The sequence below is a fragment of the Ursus arctos genome, unplaced genomic scaffold (genome assembly GCF_023065955.2).
Source record: "Ursus arctos isolate Adak ecotype North America unplaced genomic scaffold, UrsArc2.0 scaffold_15, whole genome shotgun sequence".
Classification (NCBI taxonomy): domain Eukaryota; kingdom Metazoa; phylum Chordata; class Mammalia; order Carnivora; family Ursidae; genus Ursus; species Ursus arctos.
Genome location: NW_026622819.1, coordinates 28,553,983 through 28,571,702, shown reverse-complemented (window position 1 = coordinate 28,571,702; position 17,720 = coordinate 28,553,983). Strand labels below are relative to the sequence as shown.

The 17,720-nt window shown below is 36.3% G+C and overlaps 1 protein-coding gene across 2 annotated transcripts in view; it reads right to left on the bottom strand.

Annotated features, from left to right (window-relative positions):
• Window positions 1-17,720, bottom strand: part of WDR70 (WD repeat domain 70) — a 299,029-nt gene that overhangs the window by 244,178 nt on the left and 37,131 nt on the right. The window contains exon 6 of one of the 2 annotated variants that reach the window (XM_048224312.2): window positions 9,754-9,831. The exons of the other annotated variant lie outside the window; for it this stretch is intronic. Coding sequence (XP_048080269.2) covers window positions 9,754-9,831 — 78 coding nt within the window. The remainder of the gene's footprint in view (window positions 1-9,753; window positions 9,832-17,720) is intronic. 2 annotated transcript variants of the gene reach the window in all.

Here is a 17,720-nt window from a genome sequence, read left to right as displayed (position 1 = left end):
ATAGCAACTACTTTACTATTTCCTCCTTCATAAAATGGTTCTTTCCTGGGAGGAAGCAGCCTAGACAAGAAGCCAGAAAAGCTAGGGTTTTTACTTGTATTTTTTTTAATAAGGTTGAACATTCTTTTTAACATTTTCTTTTATTTATTTAATTGTTTAAGTAAGCTCTACACCCAACATTGGTTTTGAACTCACAACCCCAAGATCAAGAGTCATGTGCTCTGACTGAGCCAGACAGATGCTCCAAGAAAAACTAGGTTTTTTAATCTAGCCCTGCCACTCAATAACCCTGTCATAACTCCAGGAGAGTTACAACTCTATTTCCTCATTTGTATACAGAGGATAATAGCACCTGCCCTTTACGTTACTGTGAGGTAAGCGATTTAAGCCTTATAATGCAGCATTCAGCACAAAGTAGGTGCTCAATAAATGAGAGCCACCATTTATTCTAAGGCTTACCTCCTTTCGCTCCAGTCATATCATGTTAGTCTATTTCCAGGCTTCTCTTTGTCCTTAACTGGCTAATTTCTACTCATCCTTTAAGACTCTATTCAGATGTGACCTGCTCCTAGACGCATTTCTCAACATTTCAAACTCTGGGTTAGATGACCCTTCTATGCACTCATGTCTCAGATAAGGAGACAACCTCTCCTTATCTCGATTACAGAATTTATCAAAATCCATGGTAATTTTTGACCTGTTTCTCTCCCTAACACTTCATAACCAAATTGCAAGATGGACACTTCTCAAAGATTGTATATATCTATTATTATCTCTGGATCCCCAATCCATAAAACAGATGGTGTATGGCAGACAAACACAAAAGTCTTTTGGAATTAATTAATGGCCTCATGTCTACCTTGTAGATCACATTAGATTATACTTTTTAATTTACTTTCAAACATTGTTTATGTCCACAAAGGAGAGCAGGTGCTATCCATCAGATCAGCCCCATTAAGTGACAGTAAGGATAACTGAGGTTTTCAAAAAGTAAAAACCTTTAAGAACCAAATGATTATATCCCAGACTAAAAGTAAATTTAAAGTCGCAAGCATAAGGGTGCCTGGCTGGCTCAGTCAGTAGAGCATGCGACTCTTAATCTTAACGACATGAGTTCCAGCCCCATGACTGTCTGCATCTCAGAGATTACTGTAGCCTACTACCAGCACAGTGCAGTGAAGAAGATGAGGAAATGAGAAGACACTGAATAAGCCTAACTTCACAGTAACTTAAAGAACTGCTGGAGAGTTTACAATTTATTTCAATACAAGATATTACAGAATGGTTTACTATGCTTTGGAAAAGGGCTGCACATACCTTGATTCCAAAATAATTTAAAAGTCAAACAAACGAATCCTGGACTACCCCTATACTAAATTATGTAAGCCACTGCTCCCTTTGCAGTTGACAACATTTTTAAGCAATAAAAACTCATGTATAAGTGCTAAGTACTCTTACAAAAAACAGGAGAACAGTTCAAATGTTTCACTTAGAGAAGATTCTATTACAGTCAGTGTCTCATTTCATAACTAATTACTTTTTCATCACTCAGGAAACAGAAACACTGTCACTAAGAGGAAGGATGAAAATTATTTCATTGAATTCAATGTACAATGTGCCTATATATAGACAATCTCTGGCATTTAAAGTAAAAACTTACAAGAACACAGAACAATTTATTATTTACATTAGGAGTGAATTAAATGTTTAAATAAATGTTGTTTACATTTAAAATCAAAGTTTTACTGCAAATCATGTAGGGCATAACTCATAAAAGGCCCATATAACTGGCACAACTAAATCATCTAAAATAGTAGCAATCCATCTTTTTTTTTTTTTTTTTGACAGAGAGACAGCCAGCGAGAGAGGGAACACAAGCAGGGGGAGTGGGAGAGGAATAAGCAGGCTCCCAGCAGAGGAGCCTGATGCGGGGATCGATCCCAGGACCCCGGGATCACGCCCTGAGCCAAAGGCAGATGCCTAACGACTGCACCACCCAGGCACCCCCAGCAATCCATCTTTTGGTAGCATATCACTTGATGGTGACTGTTCTTTTTCCAGAACTTTTCCTAATGACTTTTTGGGATATGGCTTAAGTGTGAAATTTGCTGTAACAATAAAATATTTTCAAGATTTTCATGCCAGGGGACATCATAAGCTGCAAGACTTCAATGAAGTCATTTATTATAAGAATTCATAACAAAAGCTAGTCTTAATGGAAGAGGAGGAAAGATACCAGCTTTTGTTTTGGTTTGGTCTTAAATGCCAACCCAAAGGATTATTTCCCAGGCTCTTTGGTTTGCCCTCAATAACAAGGATAGCAAATAGATCTGGAATAACATGAGCAGTTCCATCTGACATATACCCTTAAAGTGTTTTCAAAAGACTTGCAAATCAGAAATAACCCTTCTGGGATAAAGTTGCCATACGTTTAAAAAGTTATATATGTATGGTACTATAAGCCCTAATCAAAAGTCTACCCAGTAACAAAGATCTGTCACAAAGTGGCTATGAATTGTGTGGAGAGAATGAGGACCCAGGAACTTGCAAAGGAGTGCTACGTTCTCCCAGAAACCATTTTGTAAATAGTTGCCCATTTGGTATTACAGAAAACCAAAATTAGAGTCTATTTTAGTATAACTCTGGAGATCCAACAGACTGACTTAATAAATTACTCATCAACACACATTCCCTTAAAACACATTTATTGAGTATGCAGTTATATAAAATACACCAGAGCCTACAGTTAAAGATAAAAAGACTAACAACAAAGACACTGCTCACAAGGACTGTCAATCCAATAAAGCAAAACTGACAGGTAAACAAATAGGCAATACAACATGTTTCAGATGCTAGGACAGAAGAACACACGGGGTTCAGTGCTCCATTCCATTCTGCCTGGGGAACTAGAGGGTGATTAGAAAAGGCTTTACAGAAGAGATACTTGAGATGCCTTTGGAAAAATAGAGGTTCCCCAGGTGAATGTGGAAGGCATCCAGGAGAGAATAAGATAAATCCCGACACTTATTGAACTGCAAATATTTTTGCCTGGAGAAAGTTTAAATTGCTGGGCAGAAAAAGGGAAAGGCTGTGTGGTGTGTATATATGTATCAAAAAAAATTTTTTTTAACCCAGAGAGTTAGGAGCCAGACTGCATACAATGTCAAGAATCTGAAATTTAAGCTCTGAGCCGTGTAATTTGATAAGATTTGAGTTTTCAAAAAATCACCACATTATTCTGTGCATCAAAAGACATAATCAACACAGTGAAGAGGCAACCTCTAGAATGGGAGAAAATGTCTGCAAATCATTTATGTGATAAGGGGTTAATATCCAAAAACACAAAACTGCTACAATTCAACAGCAAAAACAAAACAAAACAAAACAAAAACCCGAGTCAAAAATTGGCACAGGACCTAAATATTTCTTCAAAGAAGAAATACAGATGACCAACAAGGACATGAAAAGAAACTCAACATTAGTAATCATCAGGGAAATGAAAATCAAAACCACACTGACATACCAGTAACAGGATGGCTATTATTAAAAAAAAGAAGAAGAAGAAAGAAATGTTGACAAGGATATACAAAATATGGAATCCTTATACATTCCTGGACAGAAATGGGGCAACTACTATGGAAAACAGTATGGTAGTTCCTCAAAAAATTTAAAATATGATTCAGCAATTCCACTTTTGTGTATATACCCAAAAGAACTGAAAGCAGGATCTCCAAGAGACATTTGTACACCCACATTCATAGCAGCAAGACAACAGCCAAAAGATAGGAGCAACCTAAGTGTCCATCAGCAGATAAATGAATAAACAAAATGTGGTGTATATATGTATATGTGTGTGTGTATTGGAATATTATTCATTCTTTAAAAGGAAGGAAATTCTGACACACGCAACATGGATGAACTTGGAGGGCATTATGCTAAATGAAACAAGTCACAAAAAGAAAAATACTGTACTATTTCTATGAGGTATCTAGAGTAGTCAAATTCATAGAAAGTAAAATAGTGGTTGCCGAAGTTGGGAGAGAAGGGAAAACGGGGAATTATTGCTTAATGGGTATAGTTTCTGTACAAGATAAAAAAAAGTTCTAGAGACTGAATATACAACAATGTAACACTACTGACCTGTACATTTAAAGATGGTTAAGACCGGGAGATGGGAGGTGGGTGGTGAATGGGTGAAACAGGTGATGGGGATTAAAGAGTATACTTATGATGTGCACTGAGTAATGTATAGAATTGCTAAGTCACTATATAGTGTGTATATATATATATATATATATATATATATATATAGCACTGTATGTTAACTATACTGGAATTAAAATTAAAAACTTAATAACATTTAATAATTTTTAAAGATTATAAATTTTACGTGTATTTTACCAAAGCTAAAAAAGAATTTTTATAGATATGGGGCGCCTGGGTGGCACAGCAGTTAAGCGTCGGCCTTCGGCTCAGGGCGTGATCCCGGCGTTCTGGGATCGAGCCCCACATCAGGCTCCTCTGCTATGAGCCTGCTTCTTCCTCTCCCACTCCCCCTGCTTCTGTTCCCTCTCTCGCTGGCTGTCTCTATTTCTGTCGAATAAATAAATAAAATCTTAAAAAAAAAAAAAGAATTTTTATAGATAAAAACCACATAAGCAAAAAAAAAAAAATGCATAGTATTAAGCCTGAATACTTCTTAATGTTCTAATAAACTTTAGGTAAGCTTCAAAATAAATTATTATTAAATGTTTAAAATCTTCCTCCAAAAATGTAAAGTTATAGGTCTAAAATACTGCAGGAAGGAAAGACAATTTCCCATCTAATTCTCACAGCTGGTTCCAATCCTTCAATTAGTAGTATTCCCAAACCACCTCTAAATTACCCTCAGTTTATGCCCTATTGCAAGCTGCAATCTTGGAAAATATTTCTCAGTAACAGGACTTAAAAGTATGTTGTTAAATAACTTTTTATACTTTTGTGAAGGCTAAGAAACTCAAAAAAGGATAGGTCATTCCTATATATTATCAGAAATTATATTATTTTTTAAATCTATTACATTATCAATAAACACAAAAGATGACAATTTTCTACCCTTACCATATAAAAATGGCAGGCAATAAGCCAACAGGATTTATATCAAAAGATACATTTATTTTCAAAAACTACTATGAACATACACTTTATCATTCCCTGACACCCTAAAATTTTATGAGTATTTCTGCTCTTATTTGCTACTTCTGAAGACTTGAAATCTAGACAGGATTCTGCAATTAACTCCACTTGTAACCTTCATTAAGCCACTCAACTGCCTAGAACCTTAGCTTTTTCACTTATAAAAATGAAAAAATCAGATGAAGTAACTCATGACACTCTATGACGACATGGTTTACCTTAAACTTATTCATAGCTGAACTATGTACACTCCCCCTATGCCACTGAGAGGTCCTTCTCTGACTGCTCTCTTCTTCACTTCTCTCCGCATTGCTCACTACCATGATGTTACTCTTCTTAGGTTGTTTTTCTTTGAAAACCTTCAATGGTTCTCCATTACTTTTAGTAGCAATCAGTAACTTTTCACAGCATTCACACATTTTTGTTTTAGAAATTTTCTGCAATATTTGACTACTGTCTCAAGTTAAGTTTAGAAAATTGATGTTTTGAAGAAGTTTCTGGTCAAAGGGTACAAACTTTCAGTTATGAGTAAGTTCTGGGGATCTAATGTACAGCATGATGACTATAGTTTAAAATACTGTGTTGTATACTTGGAATTTCCTAAGAGAGTAGATGTTAAGTGTGATTACCACACACACACACACACACACACACACACACACACACACACACAAAACTAGCTATGTGAGGTGATGGATGTGTTAATTAACTTGACTGTAGTAATCATTTCACAATTTATACATATATCAAACCACCACATTATGCCCTTTAAATATATAATTATACCTCAATGAAGTTGGAAAATAACTAGATTATTATTAAAAAACAAAAAAAAAGGACTGAGGTGCCTGGCTGGCTCAGTGAGTAGAGCATGTGACTCTCAATCTACGGGTCCTGAGTTCCAGCCTCACATTGGGCAAAGAGATTACTTTTTAAAAAAATTCCTATATAGTTAAAAAGCAGTTTCTTATAAGATACTAATATTTAAGAGCCTAACAACAGTCTTATTGTTTGCAGTGGTACTTTTCTATATATTACTTACTAATGTATATAGTAAGAGCCTCTCCAGGGAGGAATGGAAGAACAAAGGAGTTGGGCTTGCCAGGGAGGGGGCAGAGGTTTGTGGGAAGAGTATTATAACAGAAATAAGAAGGAGCAACCTGACTTTCTAGAACCCCTATAATGAAACTCCTACCTCCCACTCCTTCACCCCCCATAAAAAGAACGCTTTCTTTTACAACTATAAACAAAGGTCCTGGGTTTTACCATTTGCCCTGCTCCTTAAAAAAAGGCCCACCTCTACTATGTCAGTGGCAACAATGTATACGTCATTCTCAAATCTTCACAACTTGAATTAATTATCCACTGAAAGCCTCAAGTCCTTAGCCTCCTGTCTACTAAGAATAGGTATTTATCAGAATGATTCATTTGAGAAACAAAGCACAGAGCTGCTGTGATGACCGAATGAGTTAATGTGACAAAGTACTTTATAATTATAACGCATTATGAGTAAGAAATTATTATAAGCCTACGGCTACAAAGGTTTTTCCTGAAAGTACATATTTTAGAAACTGTTGGGAGATCCGGTATGAAATGCCTTGAAGGTTTCACCAAGTTTCAGAACCTCAGATATGCAGTGCAGAATTACTTACTTCAACACAGGCTATGTACCATACTATGTTGAGTTATGTTTAAGAGTTCATATCTGTTTTTTTTTACTACGTATGTTAGTCACCATAAAGTACATTAGTTTTTGATACCTGTTTTGTAATAAAAATTGAGTTACTGCTTGGGCAATTTGTTTCTATTTAAAGATGCACAGACTTTACTAATTTTAACTACAAAAGGTGACACGGTATGAGTTAAATCAGGTAAGGATTAATTTATTTGGGAAAACAAAAGAAGCCTAAGCCATAATAAATTTTTATTAAATTTACCTGACACTGAGCTATCTTCATCCTTTTCCTCTGCTATGGTTCTTCTAAAACATAACAACACTGCAGAATGGGTACCATATCTGATTTAATATAACTTTCCACACATGCAAAGCCATGTATATGCTTCACAATTGTCAAAGGGACAGTGAAAATCAGAAACATCTTAAAAACCAATCTATGTAGGTTCACTTGGACAATTCTACAATTCCAGCTCCAGCTATTATACATCCTATTCAACCCACCAAATATGGAACAAACACAGTATTAACACTTCATACTTGCCATAATGTCTAAAGCCACCACCACTACAACCAAGTATTTTAAATAGCTCTTGGGCATTTCTTGCTGAAGAACAAACACGAGGATGTGGAGAAAGGGGAGCCCTTGTGCACTGTCGGTGGGAATGCAAACTGGTACAGACACTCTGGGAAACAGTATGGAGGTTCCTCAAAAAGTTAAAAATAGAACTACCCTATGATCCAGCAATTGCACTACTAGGTATTTACCCAGAGGATACAAAAATACAGATTCAAAGGGATACATGCACTCCAACGTCTATTGCAGCTTTATCAACAATAGCCAAACTATGGAAAGAGTCTAAACGTTCATCGACTGATGAATGGATAAAGAAGATATGGTACACATATACGATGGAATATTACTCAGCCATCAAAAAGAATGAAATCTTGCATTTGCAACAACATGGATAGAGCTAGAGTATATTATGCTAAGTGAAATAAGTCAGAGAAAGACAAATACCATATGATTTCACTCATATGTGGAATTTAAGAAACAAAACAGATGAACCTATGGGAAGGGGAAAAAAGATAAAAGAGGGAAACAAACCATTAGAGATTCTTAATGATAGAAAACAAACTGAGGGTTGATGGAGGGAGGTGGGTAGGTGGGGACTAAATGGGTGATGGGTATTAAGGAGGACACTTGTTATGACAAGCACTGGGTGTTGTATGTAAGTGATGAATCACTAATTCTTATTCCTAAAACCAGTATCGCACTGTATGTTAACTAACTAGAATTTAAATAAAAACTTGAAAGGAAAAAAAATTAAAAATAAAGAAAATAAAAAGAAACAACTTTAAGCAGGAGAATGAGGAGAAGGAAGTTTAGAAAGAAGTGATATTTGGGGCACCTGGCTGGCTCAGCTGGTAGAGCATGCAAATCTTGATCTTCAGGTTGTGAAGTTCCATGTGGTATATAGAATACTTAAAAATAAAATCTTTAGAAAAAAAGAAAAAAGAAAAGGAGATTGACAACTTGCCATGTCCCCATTAGCCTGTAAGATCCTTAAGGACAAGTACAATGTCTTATTTGATTTGTATCTATAATACTAATAGTATACAGTAGGTGCTCCAAATATATCTTCTTAACTGAAGATAATGAAGACTGCCTACTAATGACAGCTTGTTTTTAGAAGAAAATAAGTGAAATCTGTGAAGAAAAAATAATAGACAACCACGTTCGTACTTATAATGTGTTTATATATCCCTCTAAAACATGAAGACATATCTATCAACTATTTATATTTCATACCTACTCTTTAAATTTTTCTGTGTACTTTTAAGATAAAATATTTGAAGCCACAGGCAGACTTAATAAAAGCCATACCTAAGAAACACTAAGAGTCCCAAAATAAGGAAGACACAGGCATTGTCTTCATGAGCTCAGAAGCTATGAAAGGCACACACGTGTAAAAAATAATTGTATCACAATTATGATCACTCTATCATGGCTGGGACAAGACAATAATAGAAGAATGCCCTATGTAAATCATACGCAAAAATGAACTCAAAATGTATAAAAGACCTAAATGTAAGAACTAACACTATAAAACTTAGGAAAAAACAGGAGTAAATCTTCATGACCTTGAGTTAGGCTTCTTAGATATGACACCAAAAGCACAAACAATAACAGAAAAAATAAATCGGATTTCACCAAAATTTAAAGTTATTGTACTTCAAAGTACACAACCAAGAAGGTAACTCACAGAATGAGGGAAAATATTTGGAAATCATATGTCTGATAAGGGACTTAAGTCCAGAATATATTAAGAGCCCTGATAACTCAACAATAGGGAAGCCAATTGAAAGAGGAAAAAGATCTGAAGAGACATTCTTCCAAAGAAGATATACAAATGGCCAATAAGCACATGAAACAATGTTCAACATCATTGTTCTTTAGAGAAATGCAAATCAAAACTATAATGAGATATCACTTCACACTCACTAGGACAGCTGTAATCATAGAGATAAACAAATCTTGCATTGGTGAAGATTTGAAAAATTGAATCCTCATAGAGTACTGGTGGGATTTTAAATGGTGTAGCCAGTTTGAAAAACAGTTCCTCAAAATATTAAACACAGTTATCATATGACCTAGTAATTCCACTCCTAGATATAAACCCCAAAACCAAAAATATGCATCCATACAAAAACTTCTACTTCTTCATAGCAGACATCCATCAACTAATGAATGCATTTAAAAAATGTGGTATATCACACACTATTCCATTGTGTAACAATATTGGCAATAAAAAGGAATGAGGTACTCAGACATGCTACAACATGGATGAACCCTGAAAACATTACGCTGTGTGAAAGAAATCAATGAAAAGAACACTTACCGTATTATTCCAGTGATATGAAATGTCCGGAACAAACAAATCCATAGAGACAGAAAGTAGATTAGTGATTACCAGGAACTAGGGGTAAGGTAGGGAGGAGAGAATAGGAAGTGAAAGTTAAAGAGTGCAAGGTTTCTTTGGGGGAGGAGGAAAATGTCATAAAATTAGGTGGTAGTGATGGTTGCACAACTTTGTGACTATACTAACATTCACTGAACTGTATACCTGAAAATTATGAAATTTAGTACATATGAATTATAACTCAATAAAGCTGTTATAAAATAATAGAGGAATAGAACTAACACAGAAGTAGCATAAAGAAGGAGGTATTCAACTCTATTTTTCTGGGTCAATGAAGGTTTTTACAAAGAGAAAATGTTCTCCTTTCACAAGGAGAAAAGCTAGATCCTTAAAACTAAAAAGGTTCCTCCCTGATGAAGGAGACAGGTCTGGCACAATGCACCCCACAAGGGTCAATGCTTACATAGCTTGCCAAGTGAATGGAGTTGTACTAAGTGTTGGCCACCGTCCAGAGAGAAGGAAGAGCATACTGGAATGCACGAAAGAGTCAGTCATATTCAAAGACTGTTCATAGTTGATATGGATGAGGCATGAGATAAGTGTCGGAGAGAGGCAAGAGGTGACTCTTGAGAAGCAGGATGGGTTGCAACCAGAGGTAAAGGAGAGCGTAACGGTTAAGCACATGGATTCTGGAGCAGATTCCCTAGATTCAAAAGCTGGCTCCAACATTTACTACTGGGTGGCCCTGAGAAAGTTACTTAGCATCTCTGAGTATCAGTTTCCTTATCTGTCAACAGAGGATAAGAAACCAGGAGGATTAAAGGAGTTATTTCACCTTCGGTGCTTAGGACATTGCTGCACAAAATATCCAGTCAGTAACATTATTTGGTTCTAGATCTGAGCATCTGCTTACTTCCTTATCATAAATCAAACAAAAGAAAACTGCAGAGACAGAAAACTGTGGCTTAACAGAGAATTCCTGGTTTGTTGGAGCATCCCCTTTTATGACAGTAAAAAAATCAAGGCTGTGCCACTAACTTCTTCATTTATTAAAAGAAAAAAAAAACATTTAATTCCCAATTATACTCTGCAAAGCTCTTGGGATGCAAAAGTGAATAAAGACTCCCTGATTCCAATCCAGATCAGTAGTGAAATGGCAACATTACCAACCAACAGCTGCCTGGTAGGCAATGTGAATCAACTTGGTGGTCTTGGTCTTATTTCAAACTCACAATTAGCTGCACTTCTAGTACTCAGCACAAATAGTATGAACAAAATGTCTTTCCAAATAAGGATCAAGGTCTATAGAAGAATAAAAACGTAAGCTCTGTTGGAGCTGCTTCAATATGTACTTAAATGCCATTCTATCAATTTGGTACTTAAAAATATAAAATTTATTCAAATGCAAACTTTACAAGCATGGAAACAAGAAAGTACCTAATTCTAAAAGAAAAATTATATCAATTTTGGTAAATATTCCTGATTTTCTAGAAATTCTTTATAATGGCACTTTTTTAAATTATAAGATTAAAGCATTGAGAAACCTTTCTCAAAACTGACACAGGCAAATCCCCCACTTTTACTCCTGTAAATAGAAAGGGTGAAAGATCAAGGGAGCTGTTTTATGTTCAAATACTTTGTTTATACTTACTGCACTGACAAACTGATGTGCATTTTCTGTAATTGTCTTCTTTAACGTTTAGAGAAGCGCAAAAACTAGTTACACAACCCTCATTCTTAAGAATACCTATAGTTGGGAAGGCAGAAGAAAAAATAAAATCTATAAATAAAGCATCTCAAAGCAAAATTTTTATATAATAAATTGAGTGGGGTACCTGGCTGGTTCAGTGGATAGAGCATGTGACTCTTGATCTTGGGGTTGTAAGTCTGAGTTTCATGTTGGGTATAGAGATTACTTTAAAATCGTATCTTTTAAAAATAAAATAATAAAATAACTGAAATAAGAAATGGGGGGAAATTACACATAAGGTAAAAAAAAAAAAAAAAAAGCTTTAAGGTAAAAGGAAACATGAGTGAAAGAGAGCCAAGAGGTGAGGTATATGTAGGAAGCTGTTAGGATCTAGGAAGAAAAGCAAAATGAAAACAAAAGATAAAAAAGATTAAAAATTCCACATAGATAAATAGTAAGTGAAGGACTTTGGATGGCCCAATTACAACAGTATTTTTTTATGGCCAATTACAACAGTATTAATAGAACTATGAAGTATGAATAATTCAACCCTCTGAACCTAGAATCAAAAAATATAAAGTGTGGGGGCGCCTGGGTGGCTCAGTCGTTAAGCGTCTGCCTTCGGCTCAGGGCGTGATCTCAGCGTTCTGGGATCGAGCCCCACATCAGGCTCCTCCGCTGGAAGCCTGCTTCTTCCTCTCCCACTCCCCCTGCTTGTGTTCCCTCTCTCGCTGGCTGTCTCTAACTCTGTCAAATAAATAAATAAGATCTTTAAAAAAATAAATATATATATATATATTATAAAGTGTGAAAAAAAATAGCAGTGTTATGAGCAGAGAGAGGATGTGATGGGGTGGGAGGGTCCATTTTTCCAACTAAAATTTTTGACAGTATAACATGGCATAAAGACTCTACAGGACTGACTTTGGCAAGGATTTTTAAGAAGACTGTTTTTGCAAAAAATATTCAAGGCCTTCATCAATTTTCTCAAAGGCTCTTAATCCTATGATATTTAAATCATTTACCAACCTTGTCAATTTTCCTTTTTTCACTTAAGAACTGGTGGAACTCAACTAAATCCTCATTTGACAATAGCTTTGGGTAGAGCAAAGGACATCCTCAACATCACTTCCATAGACTTGTTGACAATTTACATCTGCAAGATTTGCAATTTACCGTACAGTATATACAACATAATGATAGAAATTTACCAGAGTAAATATACTTATATGCTAAAACAACTTGTAATTAAGGAGACTACAGTCAGATAAAAAGTACCCTCCTGCCTTCTTCATTGCACTTAAATTATGCTTTGTATTATTTGCATAAACTAGTCCAACTTTGGGGGCACCTGGTGGCTCAGGAGGCTACATGTCCAACTCTTGATTTTGGCTTGCGTCATGATCTCAGGGTGGTGAGATCAAACCCCGAACTGGGCTCTGCGGGGAGTCTGCTTATAATTCTCTCTCCCTCTCGCTCTCCCCCCAACCCTGTGCGTACACACATGCACACGCTCTCTCTCTAATAAATCCTTAAAAAAAAAAAATGCTAGCATTGTCATTCACATTATAATTACACAAAGTATTTCTGGGGGGAAAAAAAGCCACTGCTCAAAGGCAGAAAGGACACACACTACTGTTTCTGGCAGCCACCTGAGAGGATACAAATGCCTACCTGGCAATGGGAGCTTAAAAAGGACTGCAGCCTTTTAACAAAAGAATTGTGGCAGGACTAGCCTGAAAATGTGAGGGTGAGTATTGACTCCTAAATCTTTTAGAGCTTCTAAAAGATAACTGTGACTACATCAGAAGCTAGCTTTGATTCAACGAAATGTTTAGGGGCAAGGGAGTAACTCTGACCACAGCCAAGGATGGCCATTCATTGAACAAATATTCCTTGAGCCAGGAACCAGTCAAGCCATTGGGGATACAACAATAAAAGAGACAATATAACTGCCCTCATGGAACCTGTATTACTGTGAGAAGAAAGACAACGAATAAACAAAAAATATCAAATAATGGTAACTACCATAAAGCAATGTCAGAAAAAGCAATGCAGTAGAGAGAGCGGAGATACTTACATAAGGTGGTCAAAGGGGTAACAGTTTCACAAAGATGAATGAAAAGAGGGACTCATGTAAAGCTCTGAGAGTTATTTTGTGTATGGGAAAGAGTAAATAGAAAAGCTCTGTGAGGGAAGAAGCATAACTGCTAAGAGAAAAACAGAAAGGTTACTGGGTAGAGAAGAGTGAGCAAGACAGGGAGTGGAAGGGGATGAAGTCAGAAAGATGTGAAGAGGCCAAGTCATACAGGCCTTAGAGGTCAAGTCAGGGAACTTGGATTTCTTTTTTTTTTTTTAAGATTTTATTTATTTATTTGACAGAGATAGAGACAGCCAGCGAGAGAGGGAACACAAGCAGGGGGAGTGGGAGAGGAAGAAGCAGGCTCATAGCAGAAGAGCCTGATGTGGGGCTTGATCCCAGAATGCTGGGATCACGCTCTGAGCCGAAGGCAGACGCTTAACCGCTGTGCCACCCAGGCGCCCCCGAACTTGGATTTCTTAACATTGTGACAGGAAGAAATTGGAGGGTTTACTGACAGGCCAGTGACAAGGGAAGCAGGGAAGTGACAAGATCTGATATGCATTTTTAAAGTCTGGATTTCTCTGGTGATCAGAGACATATAAACTTTCTTATTTGACCTTACAGACTTAAATCTTAAATTATAAAGAGGTTATCCTTAATATTTCTGCCATTAAGCCTTATCATATAGTTACTGACTAAAAAAGCTTAAAGTGACCAAAAAAAACCCAAAACCCTGTAAATATGTTATAATGTTGTCAAATCACAAAAGAATATAATTTTTCTGCATTGTTTTTTAAAAAAAATAATTATTCCAGCGTTAATCTCAACCTAAACCTCACTTGTTTCAATTTATAGAAGACACTGTTTATAAGATGCTTTTTTTTTCCTTCCACTATAGACAGGAGACAGTTGAATAAAATGGATTTTTGCCAAAAGCCAAAATGTCTCTATTGCCCCCTAGTGTCCATCAAAAGAATGAAGGCCTTCTCACATTTGCAGCCTGGAAATGGTAAGGACACATTCACTGGATTTTGCAATAGAGCTTCTAGCATCCTCTGCTGACAGAATCTTGCAGGTGTAATTAAATTGTTTTGTTTTAAGAACATTCATTTCCTCTGAAGTTAAGATCATTAAGCTTCCTCACATTGTTTTCTTAAAGACTTTTCTTCCCAGTCAGCTGCAATTAAATTAAAATTGGTCATTAATCAAATATGGTAATGATGATGAAAACAATGATAGAGCCCAGCAATTCTGAGTGCTTGGTATGTGTCAATTCCTATCTTAAGTGTTTACTTAAATCATCTCATTCTTATATCAACTTCTGACAACTACCCACTGTTTATTCTTCAACCTTTCCCTATGCATGAAGGAAAGAGACTGACTGATACAGGTGGTTGGCAATGACCAAGGCCAAGGGGATGAGAAGCCTCAGACCAGAAGTCAGAGAAGCAGTGGTGGCCCAAACTTGGACTCTTCACCACAGAACGTGCCAGCCAGGGAGTCAGAGAAAGTTCATGGAAAACAGGTGCTCACAACTAAAAAGTCACTGCTACATCTAGCCTTTAGTTACAGTCATAAAAATGCAACTTTCATTTTTCTGCAGTAACAGGAAAGAGGATAGCAAGGCTAATAAAAATCCTCAATAAGTCCCAAGTCTCCACTTAACCTATAAGCTACAACCTTTTTTACATATTAAAAAAATCAGAATCAGGCACAATAGATATGAATTAAAAACTATTTTTACCTCTTTTCTCTGACCCTACCAATTTGAATTTTTGTTCATTAAACTAAAAAAAATAATAAGTCTTCAAATACTAAATACTTCTAATTAGTTAACAGTTGGTGTAGTTTGACAAAGTTGAGTAATGATTTGCATACTATTTAAAAGAACAATTCCATTACCACTGTAGGTAAGTACAGTGGTAATGGAATAAAGGAAGAATAAAAAAAGCAAGCTTATCATCAAAAGAATTACGATATACAACATTAACATTTCCATTCCAGTGACCTCAACAGTAGTAACACTAGACCAACTAACCAGCAAGTGAAGTAAACTGTATATAAAAAACAACAAAATTAATCATAACCAGGTGGTGTAGTTTTTACTGTACCTACTAATTATGTTCTCTCATAATTTTCCTTCCAATTATACAGCTATCAATAACTCACTCTTTAAAAGTTTTGTGACTAGAAGGGGGCACAAAGAACTAGTTGGGAGATGGAAATGTCCTGTATCTTGTTTTGGATGGTGCCTAAACACAAAATATACAATTATCAACACTCACCAAACTGAACCCTTAAGATCTGTGCACATTATCATATATAAATTACACCTCAATAAAAGCAATTCACAATTCCTTTTTGTCAGACTGTTTTAAGAAAAGAAAACTATAACTTTTTTTGCCTCGTTTGACAGGTAGGTTCATTAAGTGATTATGGTCTATAAAACTAAATTACTAATTAGTGTCATTTGATTCATAGAGCAGCTCCTATAATTATTAAACTATTGTATAACTAAATTGTAAATTTAGATTAAAAATAATAAAAAATAAATTGTAAACTTAGGACAAGGCAAATATAATGGTTCCTCCAGAAATAGGTATCTTTATACATTTCTATACTCATATTTCCTCTGTTCATTCCTTGATCCCTACTTCCATCTTCCATGTAAAAACTAAGGATTGCTAAGTCACAAAGAGAGAACACTCTCAAATGTCATAAAATGAACTGTTCAATTACAAAAGCCAAATACACTCCATCCACTTGACAAATATTTACTCTGTATGTACTATATAAAGACACTACACCAGAGGTTTTAAGAGTTTTTTAAAAATTACTGAACCATTTATATACAAGTCCCTATACTTGAGATCATTACAAATGATTGCAAAGTGGAGGCAGAGGAGTTAAGACAAGCACACAAATAATGAATTAAAAAGGAAAACAGTTTGTGTTTGCTATGGAAGGCAGAAACCAAGCCTGGGAAGTAAAACATGCAGTTGGCATCTGGAGAGGCTGCATGGAGGAAATCACATTTGAAATGGTCCCTAAAGGCTGGACAGAATTTTCACAAGCAGGAACTAGAGGAATGGGAAGGAAGCATTAAAGTTTTGACCAGTACCAACAAGAAACTCTGTTAGGGAGAATTAATGGGCAGACAGGAATTGGTGGGGTCTGATATATTTAAAAATCAGAACTTCCATATATTAGCCTATACTGGTAGAAAATTAGGTATGTCCTTACAAAATATATCCTGAATTACTGATACCACCAGTGCTAAATGGGAACTGAATTATATACCAGTTGTGGAAAATAATGAAATGAGAGCAGGAAGGAGGTAAAACTCCTCTTAAAAAATGATAATCATAAACACAACTGAGGAGGGGTTCCTGGGTGGCTCGGTCAGTTAGGCACCTGCCTTTGACTCAGGTCATGATGCCAGGGTCCTGAGATCAAGTCCCGCATCTGGCTCCCTGCTCAGTGGAGTTGGCTTCTCCCTCTTCCCTCTGCCACTCCCCACCGTTCGTGCTCACACACGCAATTGAGGAAAAATTGCTAATTTTGTTTACAGGCATAACTTGCTTCACTCAAGAGGCATATTTCCCTAAATTGAAGCATTTCTTTTTTTCTAAAGATTTTATTTATTTATTTATTTATTTGAGGAAGAGAGAGAAAGAGAGTGTGTGTGTGTGTGTGTGTGTGTGTGTGTGTGTGTGTGACAGAGGGAGAAGCAGACTCCCTGCTGAGCAGGGAGCCCTGTGCAGGGCTCAATCCCTGGACTCCGGGATCATGACCGGAGCTGAAATCAGAAGCACAACCGACCGAGCCATCCAGGCATCCCTATGTTGAAACATTTAAAATACACTTTCTGGGATGCCTGGGTGGCTCAGTCAGTTAAGCATCTGCCTTTGGCTCGGGTCATGGTCCCAGGGTCCTGGGATCAAGTCCCACGTTGGGCTCATTGCTCAGCAGGGAGTCTGCTTCTCCCTCTGCCTGCTGCTCCCCATGCTTGTGCTTGCTCTCTCTCTCTCTGGCAAATAAATAAATAAAATCTTTTTAAAAATAAAATAAAATAAAATACACTTTCTCTAGAATGGTACTTGCTAGGGGCAAAGGGTAGGGAAAAAGTAGAGTTGTTTAATGGGTGTAGAGCTTCAGTTTTGCCAGATGAAA